Consider the following 27641-nt stretch of genomic DNA (forward strand, 5'->3'; position numbering starts at 1 on the left):
AATAATTTAATTTTATTTGACTCATTTATACTGGCAATTCAGACATATATTATACATTTTAAAGTAGACGACTTTAAATGATATTGCCAATATTGCTGAGTTGCTTTTCTGGCACGACTTTATTGCAAGATAGTATTAGATTGCATTAAATCAACTTTAACTTCAGAATATCCGTTAGAAAAAAATAATAGCATGTAATTCGTCTTTAAAAAGACAACCACATGTCATTATTAAATTCTCCTGTTAGTGATTCCATAGTAAATCATGAGGAAAAAAACCAGGAAAAAAACCTCATAATACTATCCCGACGTGGTAAGTATTTGGTGTTACATTTGGTTTACTATCAATATATAATACTATCCTCTATATGTTACTGACTTACTAATAGTGGTATTTTCCTTTTAATAACTTCCTCTTTTAATATGGGTAACCAGATCCTACTGCATTCTGCTGAGGAATTTGCGACACAATTGGTCTCATTTCGCATAATTAGAGCCGCTTCTTTGATTTTTCTCTTTTTATCATCTGTTTCTTTTAGGATCATCCACTTAAATCATTCCATTGAAACTTACCTATGTTCATTTTCCCATGCGTGTTTACATATTTGAGATCTATCAAATTCTCTATTTTTAATATAAGATTGATGTTCACTTATTCTAACATTTAATGGCCTTGGTGTTTCACTTAAATGAAACGGATCGTATTCACAAGGTATTTTTTAAATACAATTCTTTGTTCTTTCTTGTACATTGTTAGGTTTAGTTTTAGATAAAATAAATCTCAATGTGTTTATTGTTTTGAATTTTGTTGAAATGGTGAATTTATTTCCTATCTTTTTAAGTTTTTCTAATAATCCTTTTATGTATGATATTGTTATTTTCCTCGTATTATTCCTTGTGGATGCTGTAGGATCTCGTTCTAAGTTGTTCTGTTCTATTCGGTCAATTGTTGAAAATTCCCTATTCATAAACGATAATATATATGTTTATACGATATATGTTTTTCGTTAAAACAAGCAATTTTGGCTTTGTCGTATAAGCATTTGATGACTCCCTTTTTAAAGGTAGTGTGTTATTATATTCCTTTTCCATGGTAAATGTGATTGTCTCTACCTTATCGTTTATATCATTCAGGAATGTGTCCAACAACTCTGATCCATCAGGTCAAATTGAGAATACATCATCTACATATCTCCACCATACTGTGGGTTTTAAATTTTGTTTAGAAATAATATTTGTTTCAAAATCTTTCATAAATATATGGGCTAATGATGCAGATCAACTAGAGCTCATTGCTAGACCAAAATTTTGTTTATACCATTTATTATTTATTTGAAAATATGTATTACCAGTACATATTGTCATTTACTCTATTATAGCTGATATACAGTGTGTAAAAGCCAAATGGAATAAATTCATTATTTAGGTTATTGTACATACTTATAAAAAATCCCGAAACACGTCAAATTTAAATTATAACTTGACATTCTTTAACGTGAAAATGCAACCCCTACCTTCAACCCCCTTAGAATGACAGGTATAACCCCCAATTTTTAAAATAGGAATTATAGGCTTGTGATATATCGTTTGAAAGGTCTTTTCATTCTCCATTCAAAAATGTTGTCGCTTTCAAGTTTATTAAGATTAATTAAGATAACATAAATTAAAATCATGTGGTTACCGAAATTCGCTAAAATATACTCAAAACTTATTTCCCGTTTAGCTCTTGATAATGAGAAAGTGAACAAAAACCATAGCAATGTGGTTTTTAGATGTTAACCATTAAAAAACTTTAAAGAATTTCCGTGGCAACGTTATTTTAACACGCATTAGTAAATTGTTTTATTTAAGTTGTCAGTATTTTAATTTAAGTAAAAAGTTCATTCAATTCAATTCTGAAAAATGGTTAGATTAACGGAAATGCATAAAATAACAAATTTACAAATGATTGGATACGGAGATAACACCCGAACACAACAGGAAGTAACTCGCCTATTTCATGAGAAATTTCCTAATTTACCGCCTATATCCCAAGGAACAATAAGTAAAATAGAGAAGCAGTTTCGCGAGTTTGGTCATGTAAGGCAGATAAAAAAAGCAGCTGCCAATGCACTGAGTGATGAACTCAAATTAGATGTGTTGCTTGAGTTTCAGGAAAACCCACATACATCGAGTAGACAGGCATCCACTACATTCAATGCTAGCCATACATCGATAGTAAACATATTAAAAGAAAATAAATTGCATCCCTATAAGATGATACCTAATCAGGAGCTCATGGAAGACGATTTTGATAGAAGAACTTTTTTTTGTGAGCAAATGATGGACATGTTGGATAACAATATTATCCAATTAGAAGAGTTATGTTTTCTGATGAGTGTACTTTTTCACTTAACGGTCATGCTAATCGGCAAAATTGCCGCTACTGGGCCACGAAAAATCCTCACTGGATGAGAGAATAACACACTTAATACCCTCAAAAGGTTAATGTTTGGGCAGGGATTGTAGGAAACAATATCATTGGTCCCTTTTTCATTGAGGGCAACTTGAATGGCAACAATTATTTGGCACTACTTCAAAATGATGTCATTCCAACGTTGGCAAATTTATATCCTGATCCAGGAAACCCTCAAGTTCCAGCGAATACGATATGGTTTCAGCAGGATGGAGCACCACCACATTACCAACTTAATGTCCGGCAGTACCTTGATACAATATTTCCCAATCGGTGGATAGGGAGGCGAGGATCGATTGAATGGCCAGCGCGATCACCTGATCTTACATTATTAGATTTCTTTTTATGGGGATATGTGAAGAGCCATGTGTACAAAACTAAACCTTCTGATTTAAATGACTTAAAAGAACGAATAACGCTTGCGATTAGGTCGATCACGCCTGTTATGTTGAATAATGTTAGAAGACAGTTTTATTTGAGATTAGGATGTTGCCAAGACGTTCGCGGTGAACATTTTGAACATCTACTTCATTAACATTCATAGTTCTTTTTCGTGTTCTACATTTTATTACGTTTTGCATTACATTTTAGTTTTTGATTGTATTGTAGCGAATTTCGGTAACCACATGATTTTAATTTATTTTATCTTAATTAATATTAATAAACTTGAAAGCGACAACATTTTTGAATGGAGAATGAAAAGACCTTTCAAACGATATATCACAAGCCTATACTTCCTATTTTAAAAATTGGGGGTTGTACCTGTCATTCTAAGGGGGTTGAAGGTAGGGGTTGCATTTTCACGTTAAAGAATGTCAAGTTATAATTTAAATTTGACGTGTTTCGGAATTTTTTATAAATATGTACAGTAACCTAAATAATGAATTTATTCCATTTGTCTTTTACACACTGTATTTAGTCTTGTTCTAGTTGCCAATCTATATCTCGGATTTTGTCTTGATTATATTCAAAGTCTTATCTAATGGCACATTTGTAAATAAACTATTTATGTTAAAAATTACTGAAATATTATTTGAATTAAATTCAATATTTGATAATTTACTTAAAAAATGTTGTCTATTTTTTATAAATGTGTCATTTTTATTTGCAAATGGTTGTATAATATTCAATAAAAATTTTGACAGTTTACTACAAGGAGAATTCATGGTACTACAAATAGGTCCATGTGGTATATTCGTTTTATGAACTTTTGGTACTTCACAAAAATGAAGAGTCTTACTGTAATGAAGTGTAATTAATCTTTGATAATTTGTTAAACAATCTTTGAATAAAGTTCTATATATTCTGTTTTACAAGGCTTTGTTGGATCCTTTGTTAATTTTGTATAAGGTCCGTTTGTTATTAGATGTTTAATATTGTTTTCATATTGAAGTTTATCCATTATCACAGTTGTCTGCTAGAAGGATAATTATGAAGTCGTCATTTAAATAAACTTATTTTAACCTTTAATTGTGGCTTATTCCCATTAAAATAGTAATTACTTTAAAATGCCACAAGAAAATAGCTTCAGAACAATATTGCATTTATAATTATACAATTAACATTTTTCATAGGTGTCTATTTTTTACTGGAATCAATCTCTTTAAGATGTACCTTGTTTAAATAATTTTATTTAACAAAATCTGAAAAAAATTTAAAATGTTTGTTTTTTGCTCCCTTATTTTCGACTATAACTCGAGATTTTGATCCTACAAAAAATATAGAAGGCAAAAGTTTAGTTTTTCAATTTTACACATTTGACTAGATAGAATTTAAAAGTTTAATGTTTATTGTTAAAAAAATAGCAATAATGGGAAAAAAAAAGAAAAGAAGAAAAAGAAAAATTTTCGACCCCTTAAACCGTAACCGGTGAGGTGCAAAATTTCAGTTACATTGAGCGCGATGTGAAATCCCACGTACCTACTTCTTTTTAAAAAATAAAGTAGTTGAAAAAATTTCATTGAAATAAGTTACAACTGGATGAACTTTATTCGCTCATAGGTATATAAGTATTATATAAAAAAAGTTATAAAATACCTTTATCTTACAATAATACTAAAATTTCTTCTTATTATAACAAGACTCCTCCACAATTTCATCAATAATGATAATAATTTCATCTTAAACCTTATATATATATATATATATATATATATATATATATATATATATATATATATATATATATATATATATATATATATAAAATTAACAGGAACAACGTGGTCTCGAATAGCACAAGATAGAAAAATATGGGCGCAAATGAGCGCAAATTATTAGAACAACGTATAACTAAGACATCGTCGAATAATAATAAGAACATAAAATAACATTGAAATAAGGGAGGCTGCACCGTAATTGGAAACGGTTGATAAAGCTGCACATGATGATGATGATGATGATGATATATATATATATATATATATATATATATATATATATATATATATATATATATATATATATATATATATATATATATATATATATATATATATATATATATATATATATATATATATAAGGTTTAAGGGAATTAAGGAGATTTAAGGGAAAGTTTAAGTAATAATAAATTTTTATGCAAAAAATAGACAAATTTACTCAGTAAAAAAATTTTGACAACAGGTGAACTACACTAATTTTAAACAACATTTATTTTCGTTACTATTATTTTGAAGCATATTTTGTGCATATTTTCTTACTATATGTTCAACATATAGTCTTTTTACAATCATAGCATAAGTAAAATGTCTTTCTATAAAGTTTAGATGGGCATAAATAACAATATTTTCGAATCTAATTTTTCTTTTCTAGGATTGTCAAATTGTTTCCTCGTAAAAGCTTCTGTCGGGCTTTTCGCTAGTGCCTTTATGAATTTGATTCGGGATGTATTTTCATTATTTTTGAAACATTTAGACATGACAAATACATTGAAACAACTAATGTCGAATATTTGATAAAAAATAGCTATTGGCTAACGTCGAGTTCTCCTTGATGAGAATGGTGCATTTCTCTTCAAGTGCATCAACGCCTCCTTTTTTGAATTATAGAATATTATTTCAGGTGTGTTATAAGTGTCATAAGTGCTTCGTTAACAATTAAAAAGAAATCTCTTAAAATAAGCCCACAATACTCATCATGAACTGATAAAAAAAGATTTGAACTGGTGGTTGCAAAAATAATACTTTTTACATATGTTTCTGAGCCTTCAAAATCGTCATTTTTCGTATTTTTTCAGTTTTAAATTGTTTATAACTCGAAAAAGGTCATACGAACATAAGAGAAAAATAACGAAGTTTTTTTTGTTCAAATTGATCCAAAAATTACAAAAAAAATTGTCCGAGCCAAAAAATTTGATTTTTACAATTTGTTTAAAAAAAAAGTTTATTTGCGACCACTTTCCCATGTATAACTTCTTGAACCTTATTCTAGAATGACCCACGAAACTGATTAAGTGAACATCTCTCATGGGAATATTTTTTCGAGCGAACCTCAGCTTTAGGAATTATCTTTTGGTAGAAATCATCATGATATTGCTTTTTCGTGTACCTATAAAGAGTAAACGACTTGAGTAATCCAGTAATCCTTGTCTGTACTCCAACTTGTCTACGATAAAATTCGACGTACCCTTGTACGCTTGTAATCGAATCATTAATAATGGAATCTAAAATTTCGTCATATACGTTTACTGATAAGTTATCTACTATGTCTTATAGATAAAAACACGTAATAGATATTCTTATGTAGTTCCACAAAGATCTGCATAATTTGCACTTATTAATCAATAGATAAAAGAACAAAAAGGACATTTTTTCACTTACTGTAATTAGATGAGTATGTTGCAAGATGTTGTAGGACTACATGACACACATAGCTCTTTCTAGTTAGACTCTTCCGTGTGGTCACAGATCTCTGCAAATGAGCCACAAACCACAGTAGATTTTAAAGTCAAGATAACTCACGTCAGCCTGATGTCCGCTGAAATTTGATATTTTGGCGGACACTTAATCGACGCTATATTCCATACATTATAATGTCATAAATAGGCTTTTTCAACGAATACAAAATTCGGATTGTACTTCGCACATACTTATGTTTTATCACATAAGTTTATGGGAAACGCTTAATTAAAGACTCGTTTAAATTTTTAGGTTTAATTCTTTTGACGACTTCTACCTTTAGGATATCTCCTAGTTAATAATTTACTCAAATTATTAAGTATATCCTCCTCACAAAAATTTCGGCTGTATGCAATAATGGCTAAACTCAAAAATTGACAAAATTGAATTTAAAAACCACCAGAGGGCTTGAAAAAGCCTTATGTATGACCTGCAAAACTCGCATAATAATAATAGCAAAAATATTCTCTAGACATCACTAGTGTCGCTATGACAGGTTGTCGGTTCAGATAAATTGGTTATTGCAGTTCTGGCCCGTTTTAGTTGTGCCGTGGAAGTCGAAAGCGATTGAAATCAAATTTCTATGCAATACCGGAACTTTTGAGTTGTGCCACTATAGCAGACAATTTTAGATATTTTCAAACTGTATGAGTGAGAATTTTGAGGTTGTGTCACATTACATAAAAAAATAAATTTCTTGTTTTAAAAATGTCAAAAGAAAAAACAAGTACATAATTGCAATGTATTAGTACGCTGTAACTGATTTCAAAATTTCTTCTATAACTCATCGCTATTTAGTTGTCGGTCATACTCAAAATGAGGGTGACAGCTGCTACTATTTATTAGAAAGAAATATCACTAAAGCTTTAAAAGGAGAGCTTATTTATCTACCGACGCATTACGTTGTATGAGAAAAAGTTAAATACTAAAACAGCGACAATTTTCAGTAAAAATTTCCAAGGAAATACTTTTCATTTCAACGATATTTATGAAATTTATGTAAAAAAAGCTCTGGTATCCACTACTGTTTTAAAACTTCATTTGTACAAGAGGAGTACAGATCATTTGATACCATTAAGAAAAAAACAAAAAAAGGTTTAGAAAGCATGGATATTATAGAACTAGTAAAGGCTTACACTGGCATCCTGCCAATAACTGAAAAGAAGAAAAGAGACATTACTAGCCTTTGTGAAAACAAGAGTGTTCCACCAATTCACGCTGATTTCTACCGACTTTAAAAGCATTGTTAATTATAACTTTTCTTATTACTATCAATATACACTATTTTTCTTTCGTTCTTCCTACAGTTGTTAATAAACATATTTTCTCATTCAAGTAACTTGTAGTATTCTTTATTGAACCTTTATTTCAGTTGATAGGAATAACAAAAAAAATGCCAGTTTTGTCTTTGCCTTCTTCTTCTTAGAGTGCCATATCCTTACGGAACGTCGGCGACTATCATGCTTATAATATTGTTATACTGATCTCGGTCTTGCGCTACATGTAGCAATTGGTCCGCTGTCAAACCTGTCCACTGCCGCAAATTCCTCAACCAAGAGAGTTTCTTCTGTCCTATCCATTTCTTTCCTTCGATTTTACCGTTGAGAATTAGCCGAAGGAACTCATATCTTGGTCCTCTAATTATATGTCCAAGATATTCTAGTTTACGCCTCTTAATAATATTTAATAGAGTTCGTTGATGTCCCATTCTTCGAAGAACTTCTTCGTTTCTGGTTCTGCTAGTCCATGGAATTTTTAATATCCTTCGATACAACCACATCTCAAGCGCCTCGATTTTATTCATGATATCGGCGTTGAAAGTCCAAGTTTCACATCCATACAAAAGTACAGACCACACGTAACATCTTGTAAACTTTTCACGGATTTCCAAATTTAATGGGTTATTGGATAATAGAGGCTTGAATTTTTGAAATGAGTTTCTTGCCTGTTCTTTGCCTTAATTAGTCTTAAAAGACAAAATGTTGATGTGCAATAATGGCAAAACTCAAAGTAAGGGTTGAATTAAAAAGTCTTTGTTACAATTCATTAAAGGCTACCTAACGTTCTTCCAAATACACCAACATTATTTTTTTTTTCAAAAATCCCAATCCATGTAGTAAAACAAATAAGATAAAGTTATTGGCACACAAACTTTAAACCCATGTTTAAAAAAAACCGTTTTTGTGTTGTGCCACTATTACATAAACCCGACGATATGTCTCCGTACCTTTTTGTTAAATAGTAGGATTTCATTAATTACATTATTTACATTTTAAATTCACATTTTTATAAACTCTGAATGGTTTGTTGATAACATAGTTTGAAAACATATTTGACGTAAATACTTTTATCAGAAACGTATTCTTAACGATCACAAATGAACACATTTGTAGTAAACTTTTTAGTCATCTGGTGTACAGGTTAATATAATCAAAAATGATGTAACGAAAAACTATTTGTTGTTACAAAAAATATTATCTTAGAAATGAGTTATGTTATGGTTCATATCTTGCTTATTAATTCTTAGAAATGAATACATAGTATATAATTTAAAAGTAATTTTTCGATAGGCTCATCAATGCACGTTTTTTCCCTATTTTTTTTTAAAGCCCTTCTCTCTATTCGGATTACCGAATATAGTCCTCTCCTAATTCTCGCCATTCATCTCTGTTGTTTGTAAGACGTTTCCACATTGGTCCTGCTGTTCTTTTAATATCATCGCTCCAGTTCATTTGCGGTCTTCCTCGTGGTCTTTTGGCTTCATATGGCCGCCAATTCCCGATTTCTTTATTCCATCGGCGATCCTTAAGACGTTCGTTATGTCCAGCCCATTTCCATTTCAGTTTAGCTGCCTCTTCGACAGCATCTTTTACTTTTGTTCTATTACGAAAGTCTTTATTGGTTTTATGGTCTTTGACTAAGATACCCAGCATCTGTCGTTCCATAGCTCTCTGAGTTTTTCTGATCTTCTCCATGTTTATTTTAGTGAATGTCCAGGTTTGAGCTCCATATGTAAGTATAGCTAGGATACAGGAATTAAACACTTTGGTTCGCAGTCTTTGAGGTAAATTTTTATTTTTAAGTAAGTATGAGAGTCTTCCGAATGCTGCCCATCCCACTTTTACACGTCTGCTTATTTCGGTAGTCTGATTTTCTTTGCTTACCTGAACATTTTGACCCAGATGTATATTCCTCTACGTGTTCTATCTCTGTCCGTTGGATGTTTATCATAGGTTTGTCATCTTTGTTTGACATTAGTTTAGTTTTGCTGAAATTTATTTTCATTCCTTTTTTTAGGGATTCTGTGTGTAGCTCCTCAATCATCGTATTTAGTGCATTCCACGTATCGGCTATTAATACTACATCATCTACGTATCTAAGATGGTTCAAGTATATTCCGTTAATAGGGATTCCCTTATCCAATCCTACGACATCTATGCTTTGTTCTTCTCGCCCTTTCTAATATATGACGTTACCGGACTCTAGTGTTATGCACTCTTCCCCTTTTCTTTTTACCTCTGCTAGACCAATTATGTTACTTTAAGTCCTTGATGTCTTCTTCGAGTTCGTAGAATTTTTCATCTTTGCTTAAGGACTTTATATTTAGAGTTACGATGTTCAATCGTATGGTTTTTAGCGATTTCTTGCTTCCTCCAGATTCCATAAAGCTGTTTTTTCCAAAGGAGTGGGATTTGCCATTACTGTATGGTCTACCCACCTGGGGACTTATTCCTTTTGTTTTAGATATCGCCATATTCCTGTTAGGAGGTTTTTTAGCCTTAAAACACCACGCTGGCTAGACGGGTTGGTGAGTGATTTTATACAATCCCTAAAATCAAGGGATTGCCACTTTCACCATCCACACCGTACCGAAGGTATTCTTCTCCGCCGTGGCTGCCGTTGTGGACTTCATCCGTGACCCTGTACAAGGGACCCTAAGCAGGTAGTTTCCCAGGTCAGGAAACACCTGGAATCTGAGGTGGGCAGGGATTGATTCATTTTCCCTGATAGGACTATCCAAAGGAGTTCCTACGCGCTACCCGAAGCGATAGCTTTGACTAATTTGTCTGTGCAGAGATAGTGACGATGTATCTCTTATTTCTTCGTCAATGTGGCACAACATCTTCATAGGATTGTTGATCCTTTGGTATCTTTTGCTTTAAATTTTACTGCACTTAATTATAGCATTCATTCAAAGTGCAATCAACTTAAATAGGTAGTAAAGGTATTCTATTTTATTTTGAAAATAAACGAAAATCAAAGTAAAATAATATCCTTGTTAAGCAAAACTTGCAAAATGTTTCTAGGATAAATTTTAAAATTGTGTGGATATCCATGCTTTGGTTATAGTGAATACTGAAAATCTAAATTTTAGTCTAGATATGGGTGACAATATGAAATTAGATGATGTAAACTATGAAAGTGATCTATCCTCCTCTAGTTCTAAAATTTCAACCGGTCCAAGCATCAGTTCTTCTGGTACTAATTCTTTTGGTCAACTGCAACGATCCCGGCACAAGAGGGACCGTTCCAGGAGTGCATCACCAGCCTCAAAGAGATCACGTTCCAAAGATAAATTGAAATCTTATGACCATAGCGAAGTTAAATTATTTGTTTTGTGATGGTCGTTGTTTTGCTATTAAATCTAATAATTTTAAAAATATCATCCTTACAAAAGCCTTAATACTCTTCCTCAAAATTAATCAAACCTGAATCAAGCACAAAAAGAATCGAGAAATGTTCTTCTAATCTTTTCTGTTAAAGAAATTAGGAAGTTTGCAGGTTTTGCTCGTTTACATAGCGAATCAAGACATGATGGATCTCCAATTTCTTGGGTACTTCCACCTGGTTTATCAGTCAAAGCTTTGGGAGGGGTCTTTAAGGTAGACTGGATTTGTCATAAAGAGTTATCATTTTTAAGCATATAGGATTCATTGCTTGATATATTCCTCTTACATATAATATATTCATTGATTTTGCTAGTTTCTGATTATTTTTGTTATCCAATTGAGCTGTGCAATTACTTGAATCCTTTTTTTTTTCGTCTTTATTGAGGGGATTTAGAATTTTCAAAAGTCATCTCAATCCAGGACGCTGCCAGTTCGTACTTTAAAACGCTCTTTTGTCGCCGAGTCTACGCCGAACGCTTACCCGCTAAACCAGAACCTCCTCTGTCATCTATCGATCCAGAAGGTCGATCATCAACTTCCGAAGCACTACCTTCATGATTCACATACTGTCAGCAAAAAGGCTCCCTGTTTTCCCTTTTTTGGTCCCAAAACCTATCGTTTTTTGAGGAATCCCTTTCCAGGTCTCACGTGGAAAAGTCTCGTCGCTCCTAGTACAGCATTACTCCCAGGAGGACATTTTCCTTGCACTCTAACATCGTATGTGTCACAGTGTCCAAGTGTCCGCAGTATAGGCATTCATCCGTGTCAGCATCTAACCTAGAGAGGTAGGCCCTAAAACACCCATGTCCTGTGAGGACCTGCGTTAGTAGATAATCCAGTCCACTGTGATCGCAGTCCACCCAATCTCTTATGTTCGGGACCAGCATCTTTATCCACAGTGCCACATTTTCCATGTTGCTCCATTCTTCTTGTAATGTTTCAATTGACCTTTCCCTTTCTTGTCTTCTCTCGGCCATAATAATGTCTAGGTCTTTCCTCTCATATAGCTCTTATCTTTCTACTGCCAACACATGCAGCGGAAAACATCCAGTCATGGCCCACAAGGCTGCCGTAGGCCGCCAATTACTTAAATTACTTGAAATTAAAGAATTTGATGCAGAACCCTTTTTGCCCTCAACATGAACTTGACACTGGTTTCTCCTAATCTTTTATTTCTGTTATCACTTTAATTGTCTTGATTTATATGATGGGTATAAACTTCATGGCATTTTAAGTCTCGTCGCTCCTAGTACAGCATTACTCCCAGGAGGACATTTTCCTTGCACTCTAACATCGTATGTGTCACAGTGTCCAAGTGTCCGCAGTATAGGCATTCATCCGTGTCAGCATCTAACCTAGAGAGGTAGGCCCTAAAACACCCATGTCCTGTGAGGACCTGCGTTAGTAGATAATCCAGTCCACTGTGATCGCAGTCCACCCAATCTCTTATGTTCGGGACCAGCATCTTTATCCACAGTGCCACATTTTCCATGTTGCTCCATTCTTCTTGTCATGTTTCAATTGACCTTTCCCTTTCTTGTCTTCTCTCGGCCATAATAATGTCTAGGTCTTTCCTCTCATATAGCTCTTATCTTTCTACTGCCAACACATGCAGCGGAAAACATCCAGTCATGGCCCACAAGGCTGCCGTAGGCCGCCAATTACTTAAATTACTTGAAATTAAAGAATTTGATGCAGAACCCTTTTTGCCCTCAACATGAACTTGACACTGGTTTCTCCTAATCTTTTATTTCTGTTATCACTTTAATTGTCTTGATTTATATGATGGGTATAAACTTCATGGCATTTTAAGTCCAATCTTTCTTTTATTAAATTTATTATTAAAAAAAAGATAATTTCGTTATCAATCTGTAATAATTATTGTGATTGTTTTATGCACATGAATGATTTTTTTCAACACCTTAATTTATTTGTAAATCCTAACCTTCAAGGCGGAACTTAAAAGTAACTATATTATACGATCTCGTGACCCAATAAAAACCAAACACAATAAAACCTTTTTAACGACGTACTCTTTCAAATATTTACACTGCTAACTTTAATAGCCAGATAAACCTAGAATTTTAAGTTTTGAGTATAATAGTTCTTTATGTTATAAACACGGAAAACACCGAAAATATGTTACAAAGAACAAACCGTATCATATATTATTCCTCTGGATCTTTTCAGACCATGATATGTATATTAATAAATCGGGGTCAGACTCAGTCGCCTATTTGTATCCATTTTTTCGTATTGCCCCGTTTGTTATCGTGAGTTTCATTCCTTCAGTTCCATATCATTTTTTTTTCCTTTATATCATCTATTTGACAGGATTATACTTTTTCGGTTATGCTGGCATATTTCTTATGTTTCTTCCTTAGTAGACAAGTACATGTCATAGTGTGGACCTCAATACACAGTTTAAGAAAGATAAGATAGTGCATTCATCCCTTCCTTCAGATTTCCTTACGCAAAAGTTCGATAACCATCATCTGTAAAACAAATTATGAAATTTGTTTTTAAAAGATTCAAATAATGTCAAATTTACTTTTTTCTAAATATTATTATTATTCCCTTCCCTTTTACTATCATCGTTTTGTTAACCTTCGTTAGTTAATAACTAAAAGACGTAAAAGAATTTAAAGATCAGATTTAAAAATCAAATCACTATAAATATGATAGAGCCCAAAACACCTGCTCCAACAAATGCATTTAAGGAAAAAACCTGCTAATAAAGATCGTAACAAAAACTGATTGGTCATTGTCATTTATAAACAAGAAATTTCACAAGACTGAAGAAAAGAAATAACAAAAAATCAAAAACGGTCCAAAATGTTACAAAATTGTACGAATTTTGTCTTCCGTAATAAGTTTGTAATATTGTACGTGTTTTTGAGTCATCAAATCTCCTAAGCACTTCTCAAAGTAATCCAAATTATCCTCTTTTGACGGTAAATCTTATTCATGGTTCATTTCCCGTCTTGATAATTACTTTCATGTTTGACACTATTTTTATCCATGATATTTTTATGATTCTTCTTTAACAGATGGATAATCCATTTTGATTTACTTTTTAAGTGTCCACATTTTCACGCTTTAAAGACCCGTTTATATTTAGAGCATTATAGTTGTAGAATATTGTAGACAACTCTTAACCTTTCAGTAGACGTAGTTTAATTTTGTCATAATCAGTAGTCGCACACGGTCTACTACACCGGTCATAAAAATAGTCCCCTGGATGCATTTTGTTTAAACTTCACTAAAATAATCTATTGTTTCTAGTTTTTTTTTAACATTATTTATTATTATTATTGACATATTTTGTCTATTTAAAATGTTTATTGACGTAGCACAAAAAATTGTCCACAATTTTTGCAATACTTTGATTTATTCTCTTTTTTACTAAACAAATTACAATTAATTTAAAATTACAACATATAATATCAGTTTTCAAGAACTATCTTAAACAAAAATAAAACATTATTTCACTAAGACTTATCATAAAAAATAGAGGAGATGGCAAAAAACATAATAAAATTAAGCCGGAATATTGTCACAGTGATTGCAAATTGGATTTACATCTTCTAAACAAAGAGGCTTTCTACAAATCAAACAAAAATATTTCGTTTTTTTTTTCATCCAGACCTCCCAATTGCTCCCGGAGTTCCTTGAACTGGCACGACATCTTCATCCAAATGACAGATCTCCTTTAGTCGAATCCTTATTGTTTTGGGTATATATACATTTTGGCTTCGATTCTACTGGTGGTTGTACATAAGGCTAAATGCTAAATTTGTCAAGACTTCTCGTCGGGTCTTTGTGGAATTTTGAATGTTACAATTGTAAATAACAAAAGAATTTATTGCTGTAACATTTAAAAGGTTATACAAAACAACCATAGGCCATCTTCTACTACAACGTGCCACATCATATTGTGCGCATAATTTATCTACGGTATCAACACCGCTTTCTGTGCTGTTATATTCTTATATGATTTCTGGTTTTCCAGTTACAGGATCAACGTCGTCCCCATGGTGCATAGTAGAATATAACAGAACGTTTTTTTTTTGGTTTATATGACACTAGTGTTCATCTTGAACCAAATCCAAATGTACTAGAGCCAATAGGTCATCCTTGATTGTTAGAGAAATATGCAGGAATTTATCTTCTATTTACTTTTATTATTCCTAAGAGAGTTAAACCATTTTCTTTCAAGCTTATACCAAGATCAACGCTGGTGTAACAATTGTCGGTGGTAACCTTTCTCTTAGATCCGTAGATCTAAGAGGTCTAACAGGCCCGTTCCGCCACTGCCTTAGTGCTAGTGTCTAGATAGTATGGACCACCCACTTGGTTTTTGCCAACGTGTACTTCCATGTTACTGGTATAAAATAACTTCGCATCAGCCAGTGCAAATACTTTTATACCGTATCTATTGGATTTGCTTGGTATGTACTCACGGAACGAGCACCGTCCTCTAAAAGTTTTCATCTACGGTTACGCGTTACGAGTGAGAAAAACATTTTTTCTGATTTTCCTTCCACTTGGTAATAAGATCTCTTATTTGCGCCAATTTATCCAAACTAAGTCTATTATGCCTTGTATTGATATCATCAGTTCGCATGTACCTTAGATAATTTATGAATCTCGTGATGTTTATTGTCAGTCGGAAAACCTCTATACCAGTGCCATCCGTTTTCCACAAGTCTGTTGTATTAAGATGACTTACCTTTCTTACACCTGCAAGATATAAGAGACCTAAAAGGGCACGAATTTCATCAATGTTTGTTGGGTATATATCTCGATTGCAAAAGAACTTCTGCTTTTGTGCTTTTATTTTTGTATTGGTCCCATCAACAATTATTTGCATGATATCAGTTTAAAATAGATTGTTCCAGATATCTAAAATATCGGTTTTCTCTCTGACACATTGTTTTAAACCCGGAAGCTGCAGAACAATATTTTCACTTCGAGTTCTGACGTTCTTAGGGGCGATATTGTTTTATTATCTTTGTCCAAAAAATATGGACTAATGGCAAAATCTGTCTCATTATCTAATTCCTCATTTTCCTGTTCCGTATCATTTCCCTCCAAGTTTTCTTCTACATGATCTTCTTCTTCCGATTCATCTTCATCATCATACTCATCACTCTTCGAAACTTCTTCAAAAAAAGCTAACAATCTTTTTTGCTCTTTTTCATAATCCATAATATCTAAAAAATAAAGTTTTATTATAAAACAATTACTTACAAGTCACAAAATTCTATTACTTCTCTAGACGCACACGGTCCACTGCACCTGTTTTACAAATTACAAACTTACAGTCCGAGCTTCAACACTGCAATGATATACAGTAACACAGTCGATAAATGTACCTATCAAAAGAAGGTATAGAGCCGAGAAGCATGAAAGTTTCCGATTAGCTTTAGAATTGACCGTCATTGACTCCCACCGGTCTCCTAGACAAGCTGCGTTTACTATAAGGTTAATTTCATCTATGAAAAATCACAATATTGTAAAGAAGTATAGTTCCAAATAGCAAACAGATAAAAACTTTTTTTTTAACTCGTGGCATTATTAGAGTATCGAACAAAAATGCAACGTGTCACAATAGATAAATTTTAAAAATTACACAAAATTACTACGAAATAGTTATATGGATTTTGATAGTATAAGAAAAATGTTGTATAGAGTTTTATTATATTTTTCAATAAATTCTCTTTATAATTTATCTCTTATTTCCAAGTACTGCTAACCCTGTATAAGTATTTTAGTAAATTATTACAGGGGTAAATATAACGAGACTCCATTACAAAAATAATTACCTGTTAAAAATACCACCAAACAAAAACAAGAAACACCTCTCGAAAGTATCTACTGCCTTCTTGCTTCACACTTTCCTTATCGGTATTTACCTTACAAATCCAAACATCCTGTTTTTGAACTTGAAATTCACCCATATAGGCATATGTAGCTGTACTCCAGGCCAAGACAACATAGATAAACAACACGTAATAGATAATATGAACGATAACCAGAGCAGTTCAAGATCAAAGCGACGAAGACAACGCCGAAAAAATCATCGAAAGAATATCGAATCTACGCAAGATAATACACAAAATACTATAACTAGCGTCGAAACCGAAAAATACGACAATGTTATTAATGAGATTAAAAATATTAAAGAAGACTATATCGTACAATCTCCCGGTGAACTTTCAAAAATGAATAACGGTAAAAAGTCTAATGTAAAACCAGTCAAAAGCCGAAGTTTAGACGATGATGATATGGTAAAAATTCAAGAGGTGTCTGAACTAAGTGAAACAGAAGAAAGAGAAAGTCAAGCAATAGTTTCAGAAGCATCTGAAAGTGAAGTTGAGTGGGAAGAAACGGCTACTTTAGATATTCCACCTCCCCTTCATGGTTCTTTAAGTACCTTCACCCTACCTCTCGAAGTATGCAGTAGTGAACAAATAACTTTGCTGTCCCCCGAAGAAGAAAAAAGTTTGCGCGACTTTCTCGGAAGTCTTAATTTAGTAAACGGTCCAGAAGAAGCCGCGAATAAAGTATACGAAAAGAACTCAATAGAAAGTATTAAACTACGAAAAGCTAGAAAAAAAGCCGAATTAGACCAATATTTTTTACCTATGTACCAAAATCCTCGATATTTAGATGTAATTAGTGAAGAATCTAGTGATCGTGACAGTGACAGAGAACAGACAAACAAAACTCGTATTCTTAGGAAAGGAACCCCAGAACAAGACCTCCCTCCTGTACCTCCCAAAATTCCTCCCCGACCCAATCGCGAACGAAAAAAATATCTTCCCCCTATAGAACAAGCACCTGCAGTATTAGTGGATACAAAATTGCTTGAAATTCCCACGAAGTCGGAAGCCATTTGTAGTACAACAATTACAACTGAAAAAGGTATAACGCCAGATGTTGAGGTCGTTTACCTAACTTCGTCTGAAACAGATTCTACCGATGAAGTGGATAGTGCAAGTAGCGATAGTTACGTCGTTGGTTCAGACAGAAATAGTAGCAATGAAGATTTAAGTGAAAAAACATTGGTGAATGTCGATGCTCAAGTTTTAAATAATCACGAGGAAGTACATACTATAAAAAACAACAATGCACTGGATTTTTCTGTTGAAAATTTTAATAAAGGGAATGAAAACTTCAAGACTGAATTATCCTCAAAGTGTTGCTTTACTATTAAAAGCAATAAAAGTTTCGACGACACCAAAGACACTGTAACTATAGACTCCTTCTCCCAATTAACACCTCCACCGACCCCTGAAAATGTATCTCCAAAAGAAACAAAAACTAATATTGAAATATACCATGGTGTAAACCAAAATAAGGCAGACTCCAAACCTGAACCATTCGCAACAGTTATTAACCTTTCATCCAAAGTAGATCATCACACTGGTGATACTCACAATAAAAAAGAACACATTTTAGTAAGAGAAATAGAGAGAGATGATACCACAAAATATTTAACAACTCTTGAAATTGATCCAAATGCAGAAACTATTTATACCAACAGCATAAGTCCACCTCCTCCTTCAAGATCTAGGTCCTCTTCCAGAAGTGGAAGCTCAAGCCGAGAAAGTTCTCAGTGTACAGCTAAATATAATCCATCAGTGTCCTCAATGACTGACGTTCTGTCACTAGCAAAAAATGAAGAAACTACCTACTACCAAGCATTAACTCTTAGGGAAATATGTTTGAAATTTCTACTAGCATTTCCCTTTGGAAAAGAAATGTTAGAAGAACTGGCTGACGTGTCCAAATATATAGAATCCTACACCAGATCCCTTCCTAGCACTGTGTTACCTAAATTAGTTCCTAACTTAGCACCGTTTGTTGACAAAGCACATACAAACAATAATATTCTTTCTTATAACCTTTCAGTCCATTTACCCTCCAAAAAACTGCAGCCTGCGGATATCATTTCTATCAACAGCTCTGTAAATGAAACTCAAGAAAACCTCAAAAATAATCTGAAAAGTAGCCATAATGCACTTAATGAACTTAATAAACAAGAAGTACCAGAAAATGACGTTGAAATAAAAAATTCAATGTTATCTACTTCTATGGAGAGAATAATACCAATTCAGATAGAAACATCTTCCATTAAGGAAACTTCAAAAGTTGATTCTACATCTCGAGAATTTAATATTCCTATACATATTGAAAAAGTACGTGGAAGAACAATTCCAATAAGGATTGAGGCAAATGAAAAGCAAGACGCGAAAGATCAAAACAGCAACGTGGCCAAAGAAAGAATAATTCCTGTGCAAATTGAACAAAAATGTCAACCAGATAGGTCAAAAAAACATGAAGTAAATATACCAATTAAAACAGAAGTACCTAATTGTCCAAATAAAGAATTTCTAATACCAATCACAAGGGAGAATATTAATATTAAAGATAATGAAATAAAAAAGGAGGTAACCATGTCAAAGAAAGAGGTAAATATTCCAATAATAAAAGATTGGGTTGCACTACCCACTGACAAAGATCCAAAAGTTTTAATGTGTTTATCGCCTAAACAAAAGGATCAACTTGAAAAATCTAAACAGATTCCCGATGAAGCAGGAAAGTTACTAGAACTACACGAAAAATTCATAAACAGAAGAAGCTGCCACGAAGATGTAAGAATAGAATCTCAAGAAAAAGTCACTGTCACAAGTAACGTACCGGAGACCTCCAGTAGATTGTTATCTATAATAAGAGAAGAACCTTCAACGATAACCGATGATAAAGATTACATATTTTTTATTGACAAAGAACCAAAAGCTAATCGCATGGGTACAATACCGCGCGATACGAATAAAGCGCGTCTGAACGCTAAAGATTTAAGCGAATGGCTTAATTTAGCTCGAAACAAAAGTATGAGTGAAAGCAACTTGACCACCGTTCCAGATATTCCCGAAAATAACTTAAGAAAGTATTTCAATACACCTGCGGCGCCTATAAGACGTACGTCGTTACCTCACGATATTTACGAAAAGCAAATGATTTATATTCAAGAGAAAGAGCGAGAAATTCAACGGCAATTAGAAGCCCTCGAGGAGGAAAAGAGAAAAATGAATGCCGATATGGCACCCTCGAAACAATTTCACGCGGAAGACTATAATTTTTCTCGCAAGGGCGATTTCGCCGAGTCTAAAAAAAGACCAGTGTCTATGCCTCTCATTCCGACCGAATATTTTCGTCAACAAATGTACGAAGAGTATATGGATAAGTTTGCCGAGCGTGAAGAACGTAAACAACATAAAATTATTAAGGTCACGTCGTCCAAGGACGTACACGAGGAGGATCAAAAGGCTATAGCCAAGGAAATAATTCATCCGGTACAAATCGAAGACGAATTTATGAATAAAGTGAAACAAAAGCAGCAAGAAGGTGTACTGGAAAACCGAAAAAGTGAAGAAACAGAAAAAGAAAGCAGCACGAAAGAAGATGATGACCCACCTGTTTTGGTAATGGACGGTGAAAAGTTAAAGGAGGCCAAAGAACTACCCAAACATTTGCAGGAGTTCGTGGGACCAGACGGTAAGTTAATCTGTTGTTTTGACTAATTGTGTTGATTTTGTTTTGTACTAATGATAAACTTGTGAATGAATAAATCTGCGTTTGTATTTTATCGGCATCGAACATGTGCTTGTGTACTTTGTGATGTTTTTTTAACATTGACGCAAGCTTTAGATCTGCAGTGTTCTAAGTTAAGCTAAATTTATATTTAAATCGGGTTATATGACTACCTAACACCGGAGACTGTTACTGCTTCGAGGATATTATACAATCGGGTGCTCGAAAATGACGTAATACCGCGAAATAATATTACCCAATAAATGTTTGAATATTTTATTACCCAGTTTTAATGGGGATATTTATAAAATGTTGATTATTTCAAAATAATGTTGTATTAAATTGATCTGTTTTAATCAATGTTTTTAATTGGTAATATTTTTAATTCAGTTTAAAAACAGTTTAAAAAATTTATGTGAAACTATTTTTATATTTGTTATTATATTTTTAATGTGTTCTTCCTTACTCATAAATAATTACTAAATTTTAAGGTTTGTAGTTTAATCTACATTTTATTTTCTATATGGTCTGTTGCAATATTTCAGATTTTCTCTGTGGTCTCTTTTGTACTTTATTTCATATAAATTTCTACATTAATTTATTCAATTTCTTTAGTTTAAAAACGTGTACTATCTTCACTTTTGCAAAAATTTAGGGTGTCATCATCTTGTTCATTTTATTTTTTTGAAAATTTAGTTTTATTTAACGATTTGTATATTTAATCTGTTTACCATACACAGGGTGAGTTTTTCGTTCGACATCAGTCGATAATTCCATTATGATATGGAATCTCCAAAAAACTTATTTAGAAAACATGTAGGCGATGATATTCTTCACACTTGCAATATATGTGGAATTCTATAGAGTGATTCTTAACTACGTGGTATAGCAAGCATACAATTTTTTAAATGGAACACTCTATATATTTTTTCAAATTTGTATTCTTCTCATAATTTTTGTTCTTATAGTATTGGGTTTTGCATTACTACACAGAGTAGTTAACAAGTTGTGACCATTTTTATTTCGAAATCCCTATGAAATCAACACCATGTATATAAAGAAGTAATGCATAATCAATTATTTATTTCATATAATAAGTTAAACAATATATTGTAGTTTTTAAATTAAGTTTAATTGAAATCATTGACTTAAATTTGTATACAGGGTGAACTACAACACGAAATTACAATTTTCTCAATTTTTTTAAATGGATCACCCTGTATTTTATTGCCCGGCAAAGCCCAATATTATAAGAACAAGAATTATGAGAGGAATATAAATATGAAAAAATATATAGGGTGTCCCATTTAAAAACGTGTATCTTTGCTATACCACGTAGTTATTATTCACCCTGTAGAATTCCTCATATTTTCCAAGTATGAAGAATATCGTTGCCTACAGTTTTTTGGATATTATCTACCACAATGGAATTATCGACCGATGTTGCACTAAAAACTCACCCTGTATATAACAGATCTGTAGATCTAGAGACTTTATTTAGGGCTTTAATTTTCTTCACTATTTTTTCCACTTATTTCTACTTTTCGTCTTTTCACCACTTTTAACCACTTTTTTTGTTCTTCCTCTTCTGCGCTTTTCGCCTGCTCCTCCTGGTAATGCTTTTTTTGCATGTCTGTTTGTGAGCATCCTATAAACATGTCCCATCCAACGTACTCTTTGTACTTTTACTTTTTGTATTATGCTTGATTGATTGTATAGCTTCACTACTTCCTTCTTTGTTCATCTTTTCCATACGCCGTCATTGTCCTTTGCCCTTCCATGTATCTTGCGTAGTATCTTTCCTTCCCATTGTTCCAATTTCTGTGTATTTTTCTAACTTAATTCCCAAATTTCGCTGCAACATTCTATTCTTTTGTTTAGTGCTCCTATAGCTTTACATTCTTTAGTATGTCTTTTTTCTATTTCAGTATTTTCTTCACCTTTATTTGTAATCGTCCCTCCGAGGTATTAAACTTGATCCACTTTTTCTTCAAAACAATATTATTATCTTCGGACTCCATTTTCTTTGCTCTCATTTCAAAGTATTTTCTTCTATTTTAGCTTATGCACACTGCACAGTCCAAACCTTTTCAATATTCTCTTCATTTTTTTTAATATTCTTATTAGTTTTGATTTTGATCTCGCAATCATATATATATATATATATATATATATATATATATACATATATATATATATATATATATATATATATATATATATATATATATATATATATATATATATATATATATATATATATATATATATAATATAAAGTTTTATTTTGAGGTTGCAGTCATTAATAGGGCAGGAAAGTAAAACTCTTTGTTCTTTAATCAAGCTCTCGCAAAATTTATTTGCTTCTTCAGGATATGCTAAAATATGGTAACAGTAAATACAACGAAATTAGAACTAAATAGCATTGTATAAAACTAGTAAAAAAAAAACTTACAACATGAGGTTAATCCATTAAATTTTCAAATTTGCAAAACATTAAAACTTAACTTATTTTAAAAATTATACAGTTATGTAAGTACAATATTCCAATTTAATTTAATTTTGTAAAAATTCATTTTGACATTGATTGTTTGATTTATGTCAGAAAGACACTCGTTTCTGTTTATTATATTTTTTGTTGTTGATAAATAGCTCTTGATTGTTATTATGTATTACATAATAACAATCAAGAGCTAGTTATCAACAACAAAAAATATAATAAACAGAAACGAGTGTCTTTCTGACATAAATCAAACAATCAATGTCAAAATGAATTTTTACAAAATTAAATTAAATTGGAATATTGTACTTACATAACTGTATAATTTTTAAAATAAGTTAAGTTTTAATGTTTTGCAAATTTGAAAATTTAATGGATTAACCTCATGTTGTAAGTTTTTTTTTTACTAGTTTTATACAATGCTATTTAGTTCTAATTTCGTTGTATTTACTGTTACCATATTTTAGCATATCCTGAAGAAGCAAATAAATTTTGCGAAAGCTTGATTAAAGAACAAAGAGTTTTACTTTCCTGCCCTATTAATGACTGCAACCTCAAAATAAAACTTTATTTTACATAACGTGTCAGTCAATAATACCTAACTACTTTATATATATATATATATATATATATATATATATATATATATATATATATATATATATATATATTGTATGCAAAAGCGATAACTCAGTCTCTACACCACTGTGGTAGGATAGTTTCTAGGATAAGGTTAAATAAAGTTGTGGATAGTGGATCTCCTTGTCTTAATCCTTTCGTTACCGTAAAAACCTCTGATAGACTTCTTTCCAGAAACACTTTATTTAATGTTAAAGGTCATTTTCACTAACATAATAAGTTTGGTAGATATTTTTAACATATCCATCGCTTAATATATTATTTCTCTATCGATTGAGTCATACGACTGTTGAAAGTCTATAAACACAATGTGTAAACCTAGATTTTGCCGTAGTTGTTTTGGCATAGGCTTTTATCTCCCTTTTTATGGACCGGGCATATGGATGCATTTTTTCAGCCTTGTGACAATTGCTCATTTTTCCAAATTCGTTTTGTTAGGTTGTGTAGTCGTTTGACTAACAACTGTCCAACTTCCTTGAATATTTCTGCTGTGATACCGTTTTCTGCTGGATGGTTATTATTCTATAGCTGCTTTATTATTTGCTCTATCTTCTCATCTAATGGTTCGTTTATTGCAGTCTTATTGTTGTTTTGCTTCAATCCGGTTTGTGATTGTATTTCATTGATATTTTCCTCTAGGTTGAGCAGTTCCTCAAAGTATTCTGCTCACCTCTCTAGTTTTCTTAAAAGATAAAAATTCTTAATCTCTTTGTTAATCATATGATTTTCCATATGTTATAATTTTTATTTTCCAGTATTCTCGTTTCTTTTTTTGCAGGTCTGTTTTGCTTTTTTCTTTGTTGCTTCATATCTCTTCCTCATTTCTGTCGTATTCAGTACATTCATTTGTATTTTAGTTTTTCTTCTAGCTTCTAATTCCCATTTATATTCCGTATCAAACCAATCTTTACTGTTTGCTTTGTTTACGTAGGTGGTCACATTCTTACGAGATCAATCAAGTCTTCGGCTATTCGTAAGAACAGTTATGTTGTGCGTGAAATACAGATTGTTTAATTTTTTGCCATTTATTGAGATTCTCTTTTCACATCCTTCGAACACTCTCCTAACAGTGTTCTAAGTATATATTAACTAGTTATGGATACAGTACACATCCTTGCCCGCACCTTATTCAGGATGGAATTTATTTGCAAGTATGTCAAACAATTTTAGTGATTGACTTTGTCGATCGACTGGCAACGTTGTAATCTATAAAGCAGATTTACAACGAGATATTATATTCCTTTGATTTATCGATTATTGCTGTTACGCTCTTATACATTAGGTACATATATATATAAACATTGACTAAATACACCTAGTCCACTGGATTAATTGCTTACTGGCTCATAAGCCCGGAAAACAACGTATCATTGATATTTTGTAAGTTATTATTTTAATTTCGTGCGATAGGTAATTATTGTTTTTGAGCAATTTTATTCTCTTGCTATTTTTCAATATATATATATATATATATATATATATATATATATATATATATATATTGAGGATATATATATATATATATATAATATCAACCCCCTTTTATATATATATATATATATATATATATATATATATATATATATATATATATATATATATATATATATATATATATATTGATTTAGTCGAGTACCAAATATTTCCTATTATAATTCTCCTGGCTAGAATAAAATACTATAAAATTAGTTATGAGGCTTAATCGTGAAACACATCTTCATTACTATATTATTCGCAATCTTACTTTATTAGGCACAGTATGTGGGATATATGCAAAAAATGACAACAAACAACTCTCATTGTATATATCAATCGGTTTTAAAACGTCTTGCGACGTTGTCCGATGCCTAATTTCCATGACACTCTATCATCCCATTGGCCCTCTCTAAGATCTCTTGCGCTCATCGCCTTCGTTACTCCCTCTCTCCAAGATCTCTTGGGTCTTCCTCTCTTTCTGCGGTTTGGTGGTATACATTGCATAATTATTTTTGGGAGTCTTGAGTTATTCATCCTCTGGACGTGTCCGTACCATATCAGCTGTTTTATTTCTATGTCTGTTGTTAGAGAGCCGTCAACCCCCATTCGCTGTCTTATCTTATTATTACGTATTCTCTCTCTGCGTGACACTCCTACTGATCTTCTAAAAGCGTCCATTTCTACTGCCTCCAATTTTCTTCTGTGGTTTTCGGTTATTCGCCAAGTTTCCGCTCCGTACAATAGACTGCTTTTAATAAGAGATTCGTAGATATTGTGTTTTCTTCTTTTTCCTATTTCATGACTCTACAGTACGCTGTTTAGACAACCTATTGTTTTTCTGGATTGTGTTATTCTTCTCTTTATTTCTTCATCATATTTCCCCGTTATGTCAAAAACGATTCCTAGGTATGTGTAATGGTCGCGGGGCATGATGATTTCGTTATTTTCTAATGTGATGTTCGATAGTTCGGTACCTACTGGTAGGTATTTTGTTTTTTCTGTATTAATTTCTAGTCCCTACTTTCCATATTCTTCTTGTAATTTCCTTGCCATGTACTCCAGATCATCTTTATCGTTTGCTATAACAACCTGGTCATCAGCAAACTGCAATGTATACAAGCAAATCTCTCCAAGGTCTACGCCCATGGCTCTGCATTTTCGTTTCTACTCTTTCAATGCTTTTGCAACATATATTTTAAACAACTCTTATTGATGATATTTAATTGAATTTAAAAATTAAACCTGTATATTATAGTTTATAAAACGCTTATTATAATATTTAGAAGATAATCTAACTGCATTTTTTATACATATTTTATTTTTCTTTTAATAAATCGAAAAACTAGTACATTTTATTTTAACTATATAGGTGATAAGAAAAAAAATGTTAACAAAAGAAACGATTATAAACAAGCAAGAAGAGTTAATAGAGCACTTAGCAAAAATAGAGGCCAATTCAAATCTAGCTTATTGCATGAAATTGACGATTCCCTTAGTCTAGCTAAAGGTTTCTTATTACAAACAGGTTTGTTGGTGATGCTTAAATTTTGTACAGACAAATTAAAATTCTAAATGAGATGCAGAGTTGCCCTGGTCCAAGAAAAGGAACAATAGTTCCTTCTTTGGCACAGTTATCAACAATATCATTACTGATAGTGTATTTGCTGTAGTTATAATTTTTTTTTAAAAACCGGTCTTTGTGCATCCCACTTTATTCGCAACAAAGGCAAGATCCGAATTTTGTAATCTGTTTATCTTTTAGAAAAATTAATTTTAGTTCACCTTTTAACTATAAAATTTTTCCCTAAAATAAATAGTTTTCGAGGTAATTGGCACAACACATTTTCACCGCCCAACGACAGATGTACACAAAAAAAAGTTTCATGTCAACGGTACCCTCTCATTATATGTACAGGGAGTTTCAAAAAGGTAGGCCATAAATTAAATCACGCATTCCGGGGACAAAAATAAATTGATTGAATCAACTTTAGAACTTATCTTAGTACAAAAGTGTACACAAAATAAGTTACAGCCCTTTGAAGTTACAAAATAAAAATTGTTTTTTGCATTATCTCCTGAACTACTTGACATTTTGTAATAAAAAGGGACACGTTACTTTCTTGTTCTGAAAGCATTTTTCATACAAAAGAAACAACAAAATCTAAGCGCACAGAAAAATTTTAAGGGGGGTGTGCAGCCCTAAATCCCCTCAAACTTTTGAGTACGTTCAAATCAAATGAATTTTGTGGCCTCATTAGTTTAACATATTATTTTTAAAATTTTTTTGCCTATTATCACTTTTTTCAAAAAACAGTTTTTATTGAGTTACGGCCCTTTTCATTAACCTTTAAAAAATTATGTGCAACTAAATAAATTCCTTAAATGAATTAACAAGTACAA

The 27641-nt window shown here is 32.2% G+C and overlaps 1 protein-coding gene and 1 pseudogene across 14 annotated transcripts in view; both read left to right on the forward strand.

Moving 5' to 3' along the window:
• CAP (Cbl-associated protein) overlaps positions 1–27641 on the forward strand; it is a 573660-nt gene that overhangs the window by 322063 nt on the left and 223956 nt on the right. For 12 of the 14 annotated variants that reach the window (XM_072537967.1, XM_072537966.1, XM_072537968.1 and 9 more), the window contains 2 exons: positions 16991–20590; positions 26611–26766. In XM_072537967.1, coding sequence (XP_072394068.1) covers positions 16991–20590; positions 26611–26766 — 3756 coding nt within the window. The remainder of the gene's footprint in view (positions 1–16990; positions 20591–26610; positions 26767–27641) is intronic. The other 2 variants (XM_072537979.1, XM_072537973.1) reach the window with 2 other exon arrangements.
• LOC140446128 (YTH domain-containing protein 1-like) lies at positions 10736–11694 on the forward strand (annotated as a pseudogene).

Source organism: Diabrotica undecimpunctata, chromosome 7, assembly GCF_040954645.1.
Source record: "Diabrotica undecimpunctata isolate CICGRU chromosome 7, icDiaUnde3, whole genome shotgun sequence".
NCBI lineage: Eukaryota > Metazoa > Arthropoda > Insecta > Coleoptera > Chrysomelidae > Diabrotica > Diabrotica undecimpunctata.